Here is a 16,720-nt window from a genome sequence, read left to right on the forward strand (position 1 = left end):
GGCTGCTGAAGTCATGTTTCCTACCAGATGAAATGCAAACACTTGAGTTTTGCTGAATGATGATGGTGTCAAAGTGAGCACCATTCAAGTTGTTTTTTTAAAATAAAAACCTAATTTCCACATTGATACAAATTATCGTTACTATGAGATTCATAATAAACTCAATCTGCTTCACTACAGTTTGATTTTGCACTTCCACATCTAACCAGCACAGACGTGCCTCCACAGGAGCGTGCACACAGGTTCATGCCCGGACTTTAGCGCTGCTTTGAAATGGATGAGTCTGCGGAGCAGTGACACTGATCCATCATCATCAAAAGAGAGAAAACAGGAGGATATATTAGACTGCCAGACTGACTTTTTGTCCTCCTTTATCCTGGAGCTTAATTTGACTGCAGTTTCTTTATATATGGTCTCCGTAACTTTTTGTTTCCCCGCGGGGGTTTCTGTCAGTGAAGAACGTGCATAGGAATAGTTGGTGAAGAGTGCAGAAGAAACAGGTGAGATATTTTAAATGGAAAAAAACTGTAGGGGTGAGCTAAATAAGTAAAGAGCCAGCAAGTCTTATTTATATATGTTCGGCTTCTAATCAGCCACCGTTTCTCTCTGAACCATGTGCTTTTTTTTGGGCCACACACTGTGCTTTATGGAGGATGGATAACCTCCTCTGCCAACAATGATGCTATCAGTCATCAGCAGTGCTAAAGAGGGAGGATAGAACGATTTGAATATGGAGCCAATTGCCCAATCCTAATAAACACACATGCCCAGAACTTCCCACAGATCAGTCGATGCATTATAACATGCAGGTAATTTATGCATAAAAACCCGGTGGAATGTGGGTAAAGGATCTAAAAGGATAGATCTGGATCACTTTCTTTAATTTTGCAAACTGGCATTGGTCTTGGTGATGGATATGCTCCCTGAAATTTTATTATGTTACACTATGTTACTGTACTCCTGCTTTGTGCAAGCTAGAACTCTGCTCTCTGATTCTGGTTTTGTACAGTTTACGTATTTTGTGGTCTACAAAGGAAAATGAATGACATGGTTTAGGAAAGGAACAGTTCGTACATGTGCAGATGCTCCACTAGTACCTCAGGGACTGCTTCAGCTACTACAAATAAGCACTCCTTAATAAGATAATCATAAGCATTTATAAAAAGTTGAGCCAACAAACATTAGCGTGATGTTTGAGTGTGATGAGCACTTTTAGATATATTTTTTGGGAGCTATTGTGATCATCTTCATAGACAGCCTATTGCTGTTAGAGAGTTGGTCCATTCTGTGTATGATTATCAGAAATATATTGCATAGTTTAATTAGGATATAGCCTAATGCTTACTTCTTGTCTTCATTTGTTTGTCTTCCTCTCTCTTGCATATTCTCTACAAATCTACCAGGAAGCCATAGATATCTTTGAAGGTGTGAGAGACGACCAGGCACTTCGCATGGCAGCTAATTTGGGTTTCAAAGGAGCTCTGCAGAGACAGGTAATGGGCCCATGGAAGGCTTTAAAGTCACAACGAAGGATCAGTGATTCTGACATTCATATATATGTAGGCAGGCAGATGCTTGCCCATTCATAAATAGGCCATACTTTGGCTATTATTAGTTTTCCAGAGGCAAGTTGTGAAGTGTCATTATACTATGCTGACTTGCCAGGTGGTCTGTTGTCATACTTGGCAGTGAGGCACAGCACTGTGCCAGGCTTGGGGAGCTTACACTACTAACGATATCATTATTTGGTAGAACATGGCACACACTGATTTTGTGAGTGAATCATGCGTTAGCCACTAAAACTCATCTCAGTGGGCCAGTTATGATTTTGAGGACAGCGAAACAAACATTTTCTCTCCTCTCCCCAAAGTTTTTTAGTCATGTTCAGGCATTTGCTCTGAAAATAAAGCTGAGGAAGAACAGCACAGCAGTAGGCCGAGCTCACAGTCTGAATAAAATGTGTGCTCGGTTAAGATTACTTTAGATCTTTCTTTTTTTTTTTTGCCTCTTAGTATTAAACCCCATTTTTATGGCAAAATTTCAAGTATTTATTTCTGGGCAAATTTACACAAAGCCACACGTTTTTATTTTTATTCAGATTTTCTATGTGTTGTTTCACATTTGCCGTCACGAACACTGGAAAAAACAGTTAATTTCTGGTTTGTGTGATTGCTATTGTTAGCAAATCCATGCAGGCTGTTGCCCATATACAGTATAAAAAAAGGCTGAACTGTGTCTGTGGGTTAACGGCACCTTGCCGGGGAGGTGACAGGTGTGTTTACAGTGTCTGTGAGCTATGAAAGGCTTCACAGTGAGGACCTAAAGCCACTCAGCAGACAGACTTTCAGCCTTGCATGCCATGTCAAGAATGTAAGCCGACGTCACAGCTTTGTGCTGGAAAAGGACAGAAAATCTGCAAGTCATGTTTCCATCACTGCAGATTGAAGGCAGAGCCGATAAATACCCAGAAACGCCGTCAAGCAGACTAGAGTCATTTGACCGATAATAAATGCAGCTGTACCCTTTCCCACTGTAGAGAAAAGTCAGATGTTTGTCCAGTATAAAAAGGGCTTAATTTGTTTTCTTTTGCACAAGCTCTGACTGGCATGAGAAATCAGATAACTCAAATCCTAGCACATAGAATAATCAAATACATAAATTACAAAAAAATCAAATCTGCCTTTGTGAAGCAAACTTGATTTGATGACATTTTCATTGCATCCTTTTTTATGGCCTGTTTTTGCTGGATACTGAAAGGAAATTGATTTTAAAGAGGGAATGGGAGAAATAGCAAATTATTGGTTAATTGTGTGCATTGTTAGTGCGCTTCTCCTTGGTTGCTGTTGGTCAGTTGCCAAGCTGTTTAATTCAGAGATAATTACAGCATTTCTAAAATACCTTTACTGTTTTGAAGGAGCTGTGTAGCGACGGGAGCTTTGTGCAGATACAATTTTTCGCGCGTCTGCACTGTCAGACTGCCTTTGTCACTAAAGAAGCGAAGCTATAGAGAATTAAAAAGAGGTTCCTTTTAAAAGGAGGATTTCATTGGTAATGTTTAAGTGCAGTCGTTTTTAATATCCCGTATTCTCACTGACAACATTTGTTTTCCACATTGTAAATATCAGCTGTTTCAAATGCAAAAGGCACATTAGCAAAACAGGTATGCATCGATACTACATGTATGTGCAATCAAGTGAAAGGTGTGCTAACACCAGGTAATTTAACTTTGCCTTCCTTGCACATTAATGCCATAAAAAGACACGGTGATGGTGAAGGTGATTTGCCATGTTTTATGTAGCCTGTGTGAGAGGCTGAGCAGCCTTGTCAGGGCTGACTACTCAGAGCCGAACCATCAGGTAATTACTGTCCTCTGTGGACCTCACAGGCAGCAGATCAGATTAAGAGGCTCTATGATCTGTTCCTGAAAGTCGACGCCACTCAAGTTGAAGTCAATCCTCTCGGAGAGACTCCCGAAGGACAAGGTACTTTGTATCATTTTTTTAAAAAACATACTTGTCTGTATGTTTGTGTGTTTCATGTGTGTCTTTGGATGTGTGCCGTCCTGCTGTCTGTAATTTCTATTAAACAGTTTAAACGCAGAACTCAGCATTTCAGCATCACGATGCTGCCACATATTAATCACCGACTGCGAGACAGAGGCAGCACATCGCTCCTCTGGTCTAAATGCATTTCAGAATGTGAAGTGTACTGTAATTGCAACACACTGACATCAGCTTCTTGTCAGCATGACTTTGTCTGGATCAAAATCCAAATGGCTTCAGGGAGCAGAGCTTTCCATATTCACAGCATGTTCATGTTTGTTGATGTTTCCTAGTTGCTGATGATTAACTGAAGGCATATAATCTATCATCAGCAAGTAATGAGGGACTACAAATAGCAGCAGTGGCAGCTTCAGATGCAGCCTTTTAATTTATGGTCGGCGAAGATTAACCACTTTGAGATGTTCTGTGAAAATCTTATGGGCTCTGAGTGGAGCATTAATGAAATAAAGTAAAGTATCATAATTAAAAATATATTGACATAGGTAACTTTGCATTACCGTTTGTAGTTTTTGAATTGATCAGCGTTTATTTCATATTTATTATTTCCATATTTATTTCATATTTTGCATGCGCACAAGATGTTCTGTGTAATCCCAGCAAATCTTTTTAGGAAAGCTAACAACAAATAACGCTGTTTATATTTATAAATATATCAACTATAAATGTTAAGATGTCCAAAATAATAGGAAGAAATAGTAGTTCCCAAGTTAAAAACTTTGCATCGGGGAATGCCCCTAAAGCACTTTAAAAACCACAAAAACAATCAACAATTATTGAATTTATCATACTGTTCACTGGTTCTATTCTCAAAGGAATTATTTTCTATAATTGTGTCGTTGTAAACTGGCCTTATTCCAAATGCATGTGCTCAGCCAAAAGTACTTAACTTGGAATATGTCTGTAAGTGTCTCTGAATGGATGAAAGGGAGATTATTAAAAGGTTGAGCAATTATCATCTTCACTCGACAATGTTTATTGGAGTGAAGCTTAGCCTATTACACGCTCAGTCTATTGAAATTAACTTTGGGTAATTATATTCAAGATAAATTTATTGTGTCGTCAAGCAATAAATATTGTCTCTTAACTCTTTGTACTTCATGTATAAATGATCAGATGAGACACATGAGCCAAATGAGAAACTGTAAAATAGTAATGCTAATTTTCTAAGAAACAAGCAATGATTAAGGTGTTGGCCTTGATCAACATGTCTGACTTTGTGCTGCTGCAGATTAAAAGTAGTTAGGGCTGCCACGATTAGTCGACTAGTCACGATTACGTCAACTATCAAAATCGTCGATGACTGATTTAATAGTCAACGCGTCGTTTGAAGCTTTGTAAGATCACAGAAGACGCAGGAATAAGTAGTAGAATTTAAGAGTGTAATAACAGACTGAAACAGAAGATGGCAGCACTGCATGTACAAGGATGCCAGCTGCCGTTAAACCCGGAAGAAGAAGAAGTAGCTCTGTCCCAGAATTCATAGCGCAGCCCTGCTCAGTTTCCAACAATGGCGGCAGCTAGTTAGTTTTAATATTACTCTTATTATTCTTTCTGGGTTACAAAATAAACGTTTAACATATTTTCAGGCAAGAATGTAGCTGTGTAAACTTCAAATATCTGCTCAGTTTATCAAGACACCACATATTTTCAAAAGCGCTCCGACGTTTTCGGAGACGTCTGTTACCCACTAGCTCGATAGCTAGCCGGGGGCAAGGCTCACTAGAGCCGTGAGAACACCGGACTCCCGGCAAATCGTTTTCAAACCCACCGCTGTCTTTGCTACTCAGGTTAAACATATAAGTCACTTAGATAACTTAAAAATGTTATTGTTTGGCTTCTTTTTGTATTTTATTTGTTCCTGAATGAATCGGTTTGGCTGAGATTAAAGTTATAGTTTTTGCACAGCTGAATAAATGTCAAGCAGACAACTGATTATCAGAAGTATGAGATGCTCGAGAATATACTCCGGTGTCCTGTTATATTTTAGATAGCAAGGAGTTTAGTAAACTTCACCAAAACAATCTGCAAATTTCATTAAAATTTAATAAACTATCATCTTGTCTTTATTTTTAGTTAGCACATACCTTAAACACTTAAAACTGTAAGCTAATTATAGTTATATAAGAGCAGATGCATGCTGGTGCAATAATCTATACGTCCAATGGATGCATGATCTGATTAGTCGACTAATCGCAAAAATAATCGGTGACTAGTCGACTATCAAAATAATCGTTTGTGGCAGCCCTAAAAGTAGTTAATAAAAAGATGGGATATTTCAACCATTGAAAAGTGTCTTAGATTAGTCATTTAGAAGTACAGTCTTAAATCCCCCCTTTATTTCTTTATATTTTGCTAGGACAATGGAAAAAGGGGTGCAGTGATTTACTGAAACACGCAAACATCCATGGAAATACAATATATAAGGCAAAGAGAGAGTTAATAAAATTCTACTAAGCTTAAAACTCAACATTTGGTAAGACAAACTTTATCTTGAGCACAGCCTGAACTCTCTTAGCAAACCTTTCTTGGCATTTCCTGAAGTAATCCTCAGAAATAGATCTCAAAACTTCTTGAAGGACATTCAAAGCTCTTCTTCGGATGTTGGCTGCCTGTTCAGTTCAGCAATGTTGCTGATTGGACTCCGGGGACAGTGACTGTTGTGTCTGAGTGATGGTGTTTCACTGTGTGTTTTCTCTATCCAGGTATATTTTTACTGCATTGACGGTTTGTTCGGGATCGTAATGTTAAAAAAAATAAAAGTGCTGCCAGTCAGATAGTTTCCTGATGGCACTGCTTGATGGATCAAAATTTGAAATGAATGAAATACAGCCAAAAACATGACACAGCCTCTGCTGTGTTTTACAGATGGCTCCAGACACTCACTGTTGTATGTTTTGTTTTTTGTTTTTTTTCCTTCCTCCAGACGGGTTGAACCAAAAATTTCAAATGCGCTTTCATCACTCCATCAGCCCTGCAGCCGCTAATTTTCAGCCCAGTGGTATTTGGCCTTTTCTACCCCGTTTCCCTTCATTAAGAATTGTTGATTCAATGAAGAGTGGATGGATCTCAAGTCTGTTCATTTTTTTTTTTAGGCTTGCTACTTCTTTTGTCCTCCATGTATCCAGTTTCCTTAATAATGCCAAGATACTCGCATACAAGTTACGTGAATCCACAACAGTAGTTCATCCTTGAGTCGAGTAACTTTTTTTTCATATACTTGAATGTATCATAGGTCAGTGTTAAAGGGCTTAACAAAACAAAAATTCCTCTGAAAATGGTCAGGTACAAGGACTAGACAGAAGACAAGAGAAAAGGAGGCTTTAAATGGTTTAATGAAAAACTTTGAAAGGCCTTCAGAAAGCCTGGAGAGCACTATTGATCAAAACAAATTTTTAAAAATTACTCCTGCTTCTTGGAGGAAAAAGATAAAGACATGACTCAAGATTTTTGCACAGTAGAATACAATTGGATCTAATATCTACCAGGATCGTTCAATTTTAAAGTAAAATACCATTTCAAGGCCCCTTACTTTATTTGAAAGTCACCAAGAGCAGTTCACATTTCTGTCCTCCTCTCATTTGTAGCAGGCACTAGCAAACTGTTGTGTCCAGTAAGACAGTGAAGTTTCTGCTTCTATAATTTCTCGATGTATTTTTCCCGTATGGCGTAATCCCTGTTGGAAGCAAGCACTTCCAGTCACACAGAAGAACAGAGATATGGGTAAATTTCAGTCACCTTGATTACCCCTAGTGACAAAAATGGAGGTTAGCAGGAAAACAATTCAAGTGCTCGTCATTCAGATGAGAAGGCTGTTATAGGAAGTCACAAAGCATTATTCCAGCGCTTGTGACGCTGCCAAACTTTGGTTTTTGTTTTTTGTTTTTTTTCTCTCTCAAAGAAATAAGAGTGATTGTCTTGTCTTTGGAGCTGAACACAGATTGAGTGTGATGTGTCATACACTATTACAGCGTGCTGAAGATGCATCACTTCTTTGATCCTTAGTTTCCTCAAAAAAAAAGATACTTGCTCAAAGTTATCAAACACTCACACGACAATGTTTTTGCGTGATTCGTTATGAATATTAATGCAGAAAATGAGTCCTTAAAAAAACTGAATTTATACGAGGGGTATGCTTTCTCTTTTTTTAAAAGAAGGAAGAAGCAGGTGTTGTGATTGAAGCAGGCTTTGTAGAAGGGCTTCACATTAACATCAGCTCATTCTTTGCTTCGATTTGTTCACACGTCGCAAGGGAGCACAGCTATTTTCTTGCAGGCTTTCGACAGACGTGTTTGGAGAAGGAAAATTTCTCAAGGGTGGAAAATTTGTATTTTTTTTTTTGTCTCGTTTGGTAATAGCTGAATACATTTTGTAGATAGACTGCAATAATGGATGTGTCAAAACAGAACAAAAAGGAATTGTGTAGTGAGGAAAACGCTTCACCTGGAGGACGCAGCATGCCGACTCCCCAGTCCCAGGAGAGTCTGCCTGCTCCATGTGTCTTGTGTCCATGTATGTTGTTCATGTTGCACTCATAAAGTATATTTGCACATTTCAATATTTTACTTCCTTTCCTCAGTTTCACATCAGGATTGCCTGAATGTTTAAATGTAATTAGCCATTAAGTGGAATAGTTAATATTGATGGTACTATAGAACATTACCATAGTTCATTTTAAAGCCAAGTGTGGAAAATACTGTGAGGCCTGAGACTGAAAACTGGACTGGAGAATATAAAGTCAGCACAAGCAGCTGGTTAGCAAAGCAAAAACTGGAACTAGGAGACGTGCTCCTCCATTTGGATGTCATTTTTATACTTTAGGTTTTGTATTAATTGTTATTGAGCTTCAATATAGGGGTGAATTTGTTACCTTTCCTCCTACTTTCCTGGTTTTAATCATAAGCTGAGCTAACTGATTTCTGGCTCCAGCTACAAATTTAGCAAATAGACGTGACTTTTTAAATTCTCACCAAGACGGCGGAATAACTGTATTTCTTTTGAATGTCCAGTTATCCCTTTCAGTTAGAGTCACTATTTAAGTGTAAGCGCTTCTACTAATTTGTTACATTATTAGTGTGCGGTATTTTCAGGTGGCTTTAAGAGCACGGAGTCTTTGAAATACACACTCTTTGATGTATAAAGGAAATGTCCATTTGCTATAATAGTCTTTTCCTTAGAGGCAGTGTCAAAACCACATACCTTAGTGAGCCTGAAATAATTAAGACCAGCAGACTGAGGGGACACCCTGGAGTTCATTACTTTCAGGTTTTAGAAATGGTAATTAGGTAGTTTTTTTTTAATGTCTGGATTCTGCTTCGTCTTTCTCACTCGTTCTATTTTTCCCCCACTGCTGTCTTTCCCACTCCTTACCGTAGTGGTTTGCTTTGATGCTAAGATCAACTTTGATGACAACGCTGAGTTCCGTCAGAAAAACGTGTTTGCCATGGATGACATGACGGAGGCCGACCCCACGGAGATGGCGGCAGCAAAGTGGGACCTTAAATATATCGGACTGGATGGGAACATTGCCTGCTTTGGTAAGGAAGCTAATCTCTCCATCAGACCCGACACACCTGCCTGCACATACACCACCCAATAAAGGAGTTCTCCCAAAAGCCTACCCCTCCTGCCATGTGGCTTTAATGTGTCTCTTAAGTCGAGTAAGCGAAAAGCTCGGACACAGTTAAAACTTAGTCAAACTAACGGAAGTCTGTGCTCTCCTCCAGTCCACATTACAAGCAGCTTTCTGAAGACTCCACAAGGATTGCTGCCGTAACCAATGCGTTCTAATTAGCTATAATCCACCCAGAAAGTCTCCTGTGAGCCAGATTGTTAGCATTCTCATTAAAGGCCCCCTCTCTTGTCATAAATCAAAGCTTTTACAGTGTACAACTGCACTAACAGGTGCTCTCACTTCTTACCCCGTAGCCTCATAAACACATTAGTTGTCTGCTAACACTTCTCCTCCATTCTGCACACAAACCCCATTCTGCATCCCCAGCTCCCAGACTCTCCTAAAGTAACAACAGCTTTTAAGGCCCCGCAGCTTCCTTGAGAGCTCCGTAAGCCACCAAAGTGACAGCTGTTAAAGCGAATTTCCCTTTTATTGAGACCTCGGTTGTGGAGCTTGCCAGGACACAAGTTCAGCTTGGCTAAACCAAATTATGTAGGACATTTTTGTGCACTTGGCTCCTGCACAACTCAGCAGTGCAGAGGCACAGGCAGTTGGCTAAATGATGACATAGTCCACAGTCCAAAAGCATAGCACAACCTCTTCTAATCAACACTCTCTTCTCTGAAGTCGGGAGCTGAGTTGTAATCAAATTTTCTCTGTGTTGCTTGACTTGAATGTTTCTGATTCGAAGATTTCCAGCAGATTCACTTTTTAAGTGTGGCATTTTTTTCCCAGCTATTTGCTCGTATTTAGTGGATGACTTGGCACTGAATTCCTTTGCGGGTTATTATAGTTCATGCCATTTTTCCTTCAGTGTAATGTTACTTTAATTAACTCGTGTCTGCATGTCACTTTGTTCTCAGGCACGTCTGTTTCAATATCCGAATATTAGCCTTTACTTAATGTTCAAATTGTTATACTTTAGTCTAAATTATCGTTAACACAAATATGTGAAAATGCATAAAAACGAGTGCCTAATTATTACATTACATTGTCGTAACAGTGAATGGAGCTGGTTTGGCCATGGCCACGTGTGACATCATTGACCTGCATGGAGGAAAGCCAGCAAACTTCCTGGACCTGGGTGGTGGAGTCAAAGAGAAACAGGTGTACGAGGCTTTTAAGCTGCTCACTGCCGACCCAAAGGTAGGAACAAACTCTTAACAAAGAGGTCGCTTGCCTGCTTCTTGAACAGCTTGACTGTAACAGTTGAGTACATAAGCTAAATTGGTTACTGATTTTTAAAGCACAGCTTGGAAGAAAAAGCAATTTTACCACCTGTTGAATTGCGTTTGATATTGCAGTCATGTATTTTGTCACAGTACATTCATAAAGCTCTATCTGTCTGGTTAGAGCTTTGTCAGTGCAACTCATTAGTCTGGGGACCTTGGCATATGCCCATGTTTAACTTGGGAAAACAGACTCTGGAAGGCTGTGTGATTATAAGCCATCATTTCAGTTACTGTGGCATGATAAATTGGCGCTCTGTATTCTGCAGTAACTGCGCTTGTAAAGAAAGGCTAAGACGTGCGAGCGCGTGCGCTCTGAACACGCAATAACGGGCGCATATGCAGCTCAGATTTAACGCACATATAAAACTTTAAATGAAAAGCATGCGACAGAAATTCTCGCGGCTGTGACTGAGTGGCAGCTCGGGGTGTTTTACAAGTGATTCTGCTCCATGTTCGGAAAGCTAATAATTCCAAGCTAAACAACGTAAGCCTTGTAACGATACCGCAGTGCTGATTGTGTGTTGACAGTTATCACATCGCTAAATCCCTCACTGCTGTCACTCCTGTATCCCAGGAATGATCACGGGTTCGCTCTTTGGAGCGTCTCTACTTGGTTGTGTAGAATACAGAGTAGAATTAGATTGAAATTCAGTCCTCAGCTCACTTTTTTAAAAAAGCTTTCTTTAAAAAAAGCACATGCTGACTTGACTTGGCAGTAAATATTTTTGAAGAATTCGCTTTGCATCTAGTTTAAAAAGCTATCTTGCCAGCTGGAATTTCCTCAAATGACTTTCCAGGACAGGTTACTAAACAATACAGCTACAGTACGCTGTATGGCATGTGATACATAGTCTTAAAATAGTTATTCTGTATATATTACACATACCAGAAAGCTTTATTTCATCTAAAGCTCATTCGAAACACTGAAGTAGGATTTTTCATGGTAGCAGTGTTGCACACCTTTTGTTGATGAATGTTAAAAACTTGCTAACCTTAACACTCCAGCAGGTGATACATTGCCTGACTCGAAAAATCCACTGTGTGATCGATTTTGGTCTCACAAAATCAGCCCGGCAGACTGTGGAGAAAAATAAAAATGAATATGGTGGTTAAAAAAGAAATGCAATCAACGGGGGAGATTTGCTGCTCTCTTCCCCTGAGGGAGCCACATTTTTATTATTATTATACCCTTTTAAAACAAGTTGGATATCTTCAAAGGCGAGATCAGGTTTTAGTCTGTATCCACTGGCCCCCTCACCATCAAACGCTCCTCCTGTTCCTCTTTCTCTCTTCTTTTTTTTTGGCTTGGGTTGATTCCCCAAATCCAGATGGGGGAGTAGACCTGCTGCCTGTCCCTCCTGCTGCTGTGTATGGAAACGGAGACGGGAAGCTCCTCCCTAACAGGGAAAAAAATAGAGGAGGATTGACATTAAACTGGGTTGGAAGCACCATTAGCATTTCAACCAGGGGAGCTGAGAAACCTGCTCTGATCTGTGGAGGGAATGTTAATCATTTCACAATAAGAGCATGCTGCTCATTTGCATTTGGTTTCTTCTTTTTTTCCTCCCCACAAATTACTACTCCCAAATCTTTAAAAGATATATGAGCGGTAAGTAACAGTAAAATCACACCCTGGGTAAACGTGGATGGGATGAGGTGCCGAGGCAAAATTGATCGACTCGGAGCGTCAGTAAATTCTGTTTTTCCTTATTTGCCTTAAACATCAAGGCTTCAGTGCTTATTTCCTTCAAATGCGCAGCCCTTTGTTTAGTATTTATTCAAAGTTTCGAGTCTCAGACAGCCTGGTCTACTTGCATTTCACATCATTATTTTTCTACTGATTTAAAAAAACAAAACTTTCGCTGCTTTCGCATAATAGTGTTGATAGAGTGCCTTATAAGAATGCTTACTTCCACTGGCACTGAATAAAATGAGTTTGGTAGCTGCTGTGAGGAAGGCCAGAAATGTTCTGTTGCATATGTGAAAATGTTTTTTATTAGGAACCACTGCAACTTTTGAGTGCCAAGATTAAAATGGTTTATGTCCTGCGAAGAAAAAATGATAGAAGCCCATTCAACAGGAAATATTCCACTGTAATGACAGAAAGAAAAAAGAAGGGGAAAAACAGGTATTTTTGGGGTCCGTCTCTTCTTTCTGGCTTTCTTCCTCAGTTGCTTTTTCCGCTTTTGTCTCCCTCCCTCCCCTCTGTCTTCCTCACGCTCTCTCCCTCTCAATCTCCGCTTTGATGTCTCAGGCTCATTGTGCTGAGAGGAGTGGATGCGACGCGAGTGTACCGCTGGCACTGAATAGCAGAGATGGAGCATGAGATGACAAAGGCTTCCTTTTCTTGTTTGCTCACTTCCCCAGAATCTACCCTTAAAGCATTCATTACCTTCAAATTATTATGTTGTGAATGAAAGGGGAAGAGAAAACAGATAAAATGGAGGGATACCGCATGAGAAGTGGGAACAAGACGAGAAAGAAAGTCGGAATGAAATTAATGCGAGAAAAATAAGCGAATCATAGAGCTGTATGTCACCCCCCACCCCACCCAAGTGTGTGCGTGTTCGCGTTAACTATGTGAGATGTTATGTAGCTCAGCTGGGTCTACTAGACCAATAAGGTTTGTTTGAATTTAGGCCCCCGGCTTTTTTAACAGGAACATATTTATCTTCCATGCTAAAATAAATAGCTCCACTTTCCTCACATCCACGCGTGGAACAGTTTGATGACAGAAGGGCTGAATTTATTAAGGTTTCCCTCACATCACCTGTAGGCACAGGAACAGGCAGCAAATACCAACAGCCAAATAACCTCGTTATTGCCTTGCGCCTGTGCCGTAAAGAAGGTGGCAGATGGATGTTTTGTCCAACTCAACATCCATTTTGTTCTCCGGGCTTAAGGCTGTTTTCTATCATTTTTATAGGCTAGAGTAAATGATGACATTTTCCTAAAACACACTCATGTTGTGGCTAGATGCCCGTATCAGGGCCGCCATTATATCAACCTACTAATTGTCATTGTTTTGTGATTTATTGTGTCGCCGTTACGTAATTAATATTCTATTCAAGTAGGCCGAGCGTTTTCGTAATACTTTAACCTTTCATTCCCATATTCATGCGTCTCACTGCGAGTGCATAAAGGAGCCCTTTTCAAAGGTTTATTACAATGCGAAAAGCCCTGATCTTATCTGCGACTACGGCAAACTCTGTGTTTTCAGATGAATGAGAAAATAAGCACGTACGGCAGCCTGTCGGTAAATGAACATGTCGTGCTGACTCATGAGTGTGTGTGGGAAGCTTGGTTAACATTACACTGAGTTTGTGCATGTCATGTGTTCACAGAGTCTGCAGCAGAGAGGCAGCGCGGTGATCCTGGGGATGAACACTGAGGTTCTTTCTGTTTCTTGACCGACAGTTCCCCATTTCCATTTTACAATTTATGAAAACTACAGAATCCAAAGCAGTCCGACTTTAAAAATGAACTGGCTTTCGGTGTAGATAACGTCTTCCCCTTCCAGAATAAGGTGGTGTTGCGGTGTTGCTCGAAGGAGAGTTAAATTTTCAGAGTAAGCGAGCTGTCAGGGTTCTGCCGCCCACTCAGTTGTTTCTGCGTGTGTTCAAAGAGATGGCGATAAGGAAAGAACAAAAGTATAATGTGTTTAAAGTTGTAAATAATATAAAACTGGGAAATTACACATTTATGTATCAGATATGATAATAATGAAAACAGCTATTCCTATATTGTGACCTTAAACATACGGGCGGTGTTTGTTTCTGCGTCTTATGACAGATTTTCTTTTTTCTTCTTTGTACATTGTTACCTTTAGGCTTGTTGCATACTGCAGTAGTTTGTCACGTCTCTGCGTTGTTTGAGGTGGAGCAGGCACGCTATGAGGTGAAAGAGGCACAGACGGGCACATTAGCATCAGTCAGCCGGGGGGACCCGCCTCTGAGGCAAAAACAAGAGTCGTGTACATATTCATTTTTTGGCGTTGCATAATCACACTGCCGATCGTGAAACATCTTTTAGCTCGCACTGGTTTGTGTGTGTGTGTGTGTGTGTGAGTGTGTGTGTGTGTGTGTGTGAGTGTGAAGGCAGTTTGAAATGCTGAGACTCACCTGTGTGTATGTAATTTCGAGTTTCTCCCTCAGAGAGCTCTCCCTCCATTCTCACTTGCTCTCTCCCTCCCTCTCGCCCTCTTTGTGTGGGATTATTATGCGTGTCGCTCCAGCCCCCCCATTGACCTCAAAGAAAACTACACACAATTTTACCTCTTTCCAGCTCAGTGACTCTGCTTTAACTCACCTGTGGTTCCCCTTTAACCACTTTCCTCGTTGTTGCAGTGACACTCCCGAGCCCTGCCGGCTCTAAGCCCCATCTCACCCTCTACAGGGAACACACCACTATTACTACCTCTCCAGCTCTGTCTTATGTTATCTGTGAAACAGTCTTTACTGGTGTTATACACCACTACTTATGTGCTGATGTATACCCAGGCATTTCCTGTCTGCTCCTGCTAGTCTGTCATTTCACTAGTTCTTCTTGTGTTTTCTGCTTCTCCTTCTCCACCTTTTTATCTCTCCTTCTTTGTGCTTCTTCTTTCTTCCCAGCAGACTTTCATCTCACTAAATCCTGTTAAAGTCAATGTGAAGAGCTTCCTTCAGTTTCATGCCTGCTAGTTAAATCCTGCAGGTGCCCAGGCACTGTTTCTCATCCCTGTATGGAGATGTCTGTACCCGTGTCCAGTGTGCTCCACATGTATGCAGACAGAGAAAAGGGAAGAGGGCTCAGGTCCAAGCCAGGTGAGCCAGAGAAATGTGTCGTGAAAAGCCCATCATCCTTTCCTCACTGAAAAGAAGGAAAAGAGCTCTGTGTTACAGGGCTGTTTCCTAAGGGTGTTACAACACAGTTTGCAATGAAAACCGCACAGCTCTTCCTGTCACTGTTAAGAAATGCAAATAGGTGCAAATAAATGCTTGTGTCGTGGCACAGCCACATCATACAGACGCACACACACGTAGACCTCATGGGAGCCTAACAACTTTTAATCACAACAGTCACCTGCGATATTAGAGTCTCATGCTGCGTTATTTTAGTAGGAAAGAAATCACCTTTCCGCCTGGAGCCGAAGGCCTTTGGGAGATTCTGGTCCCCTGTGTTATAAACACAAGCAATGCGAGCTGGTGAGAAAAGGAGAGAAAGAATATAACAAGCTACCTCAGTAATGGGGTTCATTCCCAGTGTGCAGAGTATTACACAAGTACTAAATAGGGGGCCAGACATAAAGGGACGCATGCTTAGTCCAGTCAATGCACTGGGGCAGCTATATTGAGGCCAAGCTGCAGGAAGAGTGAGCACTGCTCGAGACAGGCAGACAGTTTGTGCGCTCCGAGGGAGCGGTGGCTCTCTGTTTTCCAGTCATTGGTTGCGTAGGTCATTTGAGAAAGCCTCCATCTCATATTATGTTTTCCTGCAGATTTGCTTATAGTGCATTTAAGTCCCGTAGTGATGGATATAGGGTTAGGTTCTGTGTGCGTCTTTGAGGACCTTTTCGTCTCCAGCTCATTTAAAATCAGTGCAGCAATGTAAGAAGCTTCTATTATAGGCTAACCTTAGAGTACACTGACCCTGGCGATAGTCCGTGAAATGTATTCACCTTTTCTTTTCTATTTGAACACATAGTTTTTGAATGCATGTGCGTAGAAATTTCAGTGCTTTCCATTCTGAGCTCCCAAGATTGAGGGCAAAAGTTCAAAACCCCTTTGTGCAGCTTTATAAAATACACATGTACAGGCTGAGGCAGCATGGGTGAACATGCTTGATGAGACCTTACCTTTTAAGTTCAGCTTCCGAATTAACTTTTGGTGTTTCACAATTTTTAACATGACACCTAACAAGAGAAGTCAAGAAGAAGCAGATGTTCTTCTATTATTACTGTTTTTTAATCACATTTTTCCCAATAGTTTTAATGAGTGCACCCATGAAACCAAGTGAATACGTGTCACACACAGCAGCTGGTGTGTTGAAGTGTTGATTGGTAGAGACGCGAGATGGCATATGGATTCATGCTTGTTTCGGTTTATAGAGATATATACATTTTGTGTGTGTGTGTGTGTGTGTGTGTGTGTGTGTGTGTGTGTGTGTGTGTGTGTGTGTGTGTGTGTGAATCAATACCAGTGTTGGCAGAGCTCTGTTTCTGTTTTCCGCTTGTGCATGTTTAGCTTTGGCTGTTAGCTTTACATATGTAAACT

General features: G+C 40.6%; 1 protein-coding gene across 1 annotated transcript in view; it reads left to right on the top strand.

The window, feature by feature from the left end:
* Positions 1-16,720, top strand: part of suclg2 (succinate-CoA ligase GDP-forming subunit beta) — a 101,284-nt gene that overhangs the window by 44,350 nt on the left and 40,214 nt on the right. The window contains exons 6-9 of the mRNA XM_006784614.3: positions 1,404-1,493; positions 3,386-3,482; positions 8,936-9,097; positions 10,238-10,380. Of these exons, the coding sequence (XP_006784677.1) occupies positions 1,404-1,493; positions 3,386-3,482; positions 8,936-9,097; positions 10,238-10,380 (492 nt within the window). The remainder of the gene's footprint in view (positions 1-1,403; positions 1,494-3,385; positions 3,483-8,935; positions 9,098-10,237; positions 10,381-16,720) is intronic.

This window comes from Neolamprologus brichardi, chromosome 5 (genome assembly GCF_056152115.1).
Source record: "Neolamprologus brichardi isolate AB-2024 chromosome 5, ASM5615211v1, whole genome shotgun sequence".
Lineage (NCBI taxonomy): Eukaryota > Metazoa > Chordata > Actinopteri > Cichliformes > Cichlidae > Neolamprologus > Neolamprologus brichardi.